The sequence below is a fragment of the Triticum aestivum genome, chromosome 3B, assembly GCF_018294505.1.
Source record: "Triticum aestivum cultivar Chinese Spring chromosome 3B, IWGSC CS RefSeq v2.1, whole genome shotgun sequence".
Lineage (NCBI taxonomy): Eukaryota > Viridiplantae > Streptophyta > Magnoliopsida > Poales > Poaceae > Triticum > Triticum aestivum.
In genome coordinates, this window is record NC_057801.1 from 207462689 (window position 1) to 207465511 (window position 2823).

General features: G+C 40.9%; 1 protein-coding gene across 1 annotated transcript; it reads left to right on the plus strand.

The window, feature by feature from the left end:
• LOC123069383 (proline-rich protein 2) lies at positions 1-2269 on the plus strand (the record flags this gene model as incomplete). The annotated part of the gene is given in 3 exon segments (XM_044492235.1): positions 1-384; positions 648-784; positions 1809-2269. Coding segments are annotated over 2 exon segments (398 nt in total), but the record flags the coding sequence as incomplete, so codon positions are not given.
• Positions 2270-2823: the final 554 nt, after the last annotated feature.

The following is a 2823-nucleotide window of genomic DNA, read 5'->3' on the forward strand; positions in this document are numbered from 1 at the left end:
GCCCGGCCACCCCGCCCCTCGCCGCTTCCCGGCATCCCCACACCGCGCCGCCTCCCCATCACCAGGGCCCGGCCGCGCGAGAACCTCAGACCGCTGGCCGACCCCACACGCCCCCCGCGCTCCCCCTGGATCAGGTCCTTCCCTCGCCTCCGGTGCAGTCCAACCGCGATCTCCGTGCGGTTCAACTTCGGCCCCGGCGCCTCACGCTCTCTGCTGGTAAAGCTGAGCGAGAGTGCTCGATTTCCTCTGCCTCCCTGCTGGCAACCAACAGTAGCCATGCGACCCTCCCTCTCCAGTACCATTACTCCTCCGTCAAGGTCATGTCCCTGCCTCCAGCAGATGGGCCGAGCACCAGGCCACCCATGTCAACCATCTTCTTCCTCAGTACGTGTGTTGAGGATTGGTAAAGATGACGTGTTTGATTCAGTTTTTGGTGTTGCATAGCATGCTTCGATGCTTTTATTTATGAAAAAATTATCAAACTGTATTTCACCAATGTAGCTCGCAAACATATACTCAGTACAAAAACAAAACATACACTATGTGTATAAGTTCAATATCTATTTTTTCATCAGTTCATAAAAAAGAGCATACATGCAGTTAAATGCGTGTTATAGAAATAAGTTGAAATTATATCTATTTTGCAGCATCTTGCCAATAAAGGTTTAAATTAGGTCAGATTTTGAAATGCTATTGGGGAAGGTCTGGTGTTTAGTTGGTGGCTATGTGGTACCTACACCGGGCACTTTCCATCAAGACCTTCAAGAAGAGATGTCATCTCAAGGTGAAAAAACGAAATCCTTTTCCTGCTCTCTTTCTTGTCTCACTCATTCGTATTATTATGTGTACTATGTACACAAAATTCATGTCATATTCAATCTTTGCCAATAATTTATGTATTGAGAAAGTGAAAAAAATGTTTGGTTGGATTCAGCAGTTAATTCCTTGTTTCTTTAAAAGTTTAGATGTCATTAGGTTTGTAGTTATCATGGGTGCTCGCTGGACAGGTTGTTTTTGAACATGATATTGGTCAATTAATTTTACAGACCTCTTATTGGAATTGGGGCTGCAACTAAAGTAGAAAAAATACGATATTAGTCAATTTATTTTACAGACCACTTATTGGAATTGGGGTTGCCCCATGTTCCGGCATCGCCCTCCGCCACCTCAGCACGCAGGCTGGTCACCTTCGCCACCCCAGGTCGTTCACCACCACCAGTGCCCGTTCAATGCCGCCCCAACAACCCCACACGACTTTGTTTCTCTCAACTTAAAAAGCGGTTCAACTCAGTGCATGTTAGACATTAAAGCAATATATTGTAGCAGCTTCAAAAAATGCAAAATGTTAGCTTCAGAGAAATGCAAAATGTTTATGTTTTTGCAGCACCGACGTAACACTCCCAATTGAACTGAACGCTCACGGAAATGTGCACTATGTTTCTGCAGCACCAAGGTGCAATTTATTTGAAGGAATCATGTTTCTTGTGCACCTATTCAATTTAACTTAATAGCATTAGATACAGTTGACATGATCTAGCTACTTGTGCCACAAAGTGTGGATAGAGATCCCGTATTTCATGAAGCTTGATCCCCGAAAAATATATGCTTGATAAGTTAGTGGGAGCTCCTGTCATCAATGTTCATATATTATTAGTTGACTGAAAACATTTAGCTATAAGTTAAGACATCATTGTGTGTTGTGGTGCTCCTTCTACCCCATGAGGTTTTGAAAATACCTCTGTGTATTTAAACATTTCAGGTTTGAAAGAAAACTGAAAAACACAATGTTTCCACCTTATTTTCTGCAGGTATTTTCAATATTTTTTGGCAAAATGGTCATGGAAGTTGAACAAATGCCATGGAATTCTTGTCAAGACATCCGGAAGTTCAACAATAAAAGATACATAAGTACATGTATGTGCTGACAAGTTGAACCCAGTCATTTTACATTTAATGTCTTTGGTCTTGTTCTTGTCGAATTTTGTATAATGTTTTGGGATATTTGCTTGACTCAAGTCTCCCAGTTGGGGCAACTAGATGATATAAGTTCATGTTGTGGATAGGTGATGGATAAAAAGGTGCTAATTGCAGCAGTTCAAAGACTCTTTTTAACACTACAGTAGCACTTCAAATGATGTTGTTGGCCGACAATGTTTATGTTTTTTGTAGTACAAGTTACAAAAGTGTTGGACATATCACTTGTGAACTACTTTGGTTCTGAGAAAGAGCTCGAATGCATGTCACATGTTTTTGCTTGAGCTGGCCTGAATTTCTAGTTCTGTTTGCACTCTATGCCACAAAGATATTAAGTACAAGTATGTTAGTTCAGTTTTTTATTGATTTACCTTGTTTAAGTAGTAGTGTGTCAATAAAAGGTGTAGTTGTACTGAAGCTTTAGTTGCTATATGGGGAACCTGGGGGCATTTATTTTGGTATTCAGTTCAATTTTGCTGTTGTTTTCAATCTGTATGCTTTATTGTGCATAATCTTGAGGAAATCCCCAAAAATCATGTGTGCACTCAAGGTAAGTAAGTGCCTTTGAAAAATTCTGACAGTACATCCCAGACTAAGCAAACAGTACACGTCAGATTTGGTTTGTGGTTAGACATGCAGACAGTACATGTGTGTAATGTTGCTCTTGCTTATTAAGGCTGCATCGATAGTTAATCTTGAACTGGATGTGTTATTCTATGTTAGGTGGATGAAGCCTCGGGGCCAGCAGCCACCTGAATACAAGTGTTTGCAGTTTGCTCACCATAATGTTGAATGAGACTACATCATTATTACTCAAAAAAATTATTTTGTATTTGTTCATAATTGTTC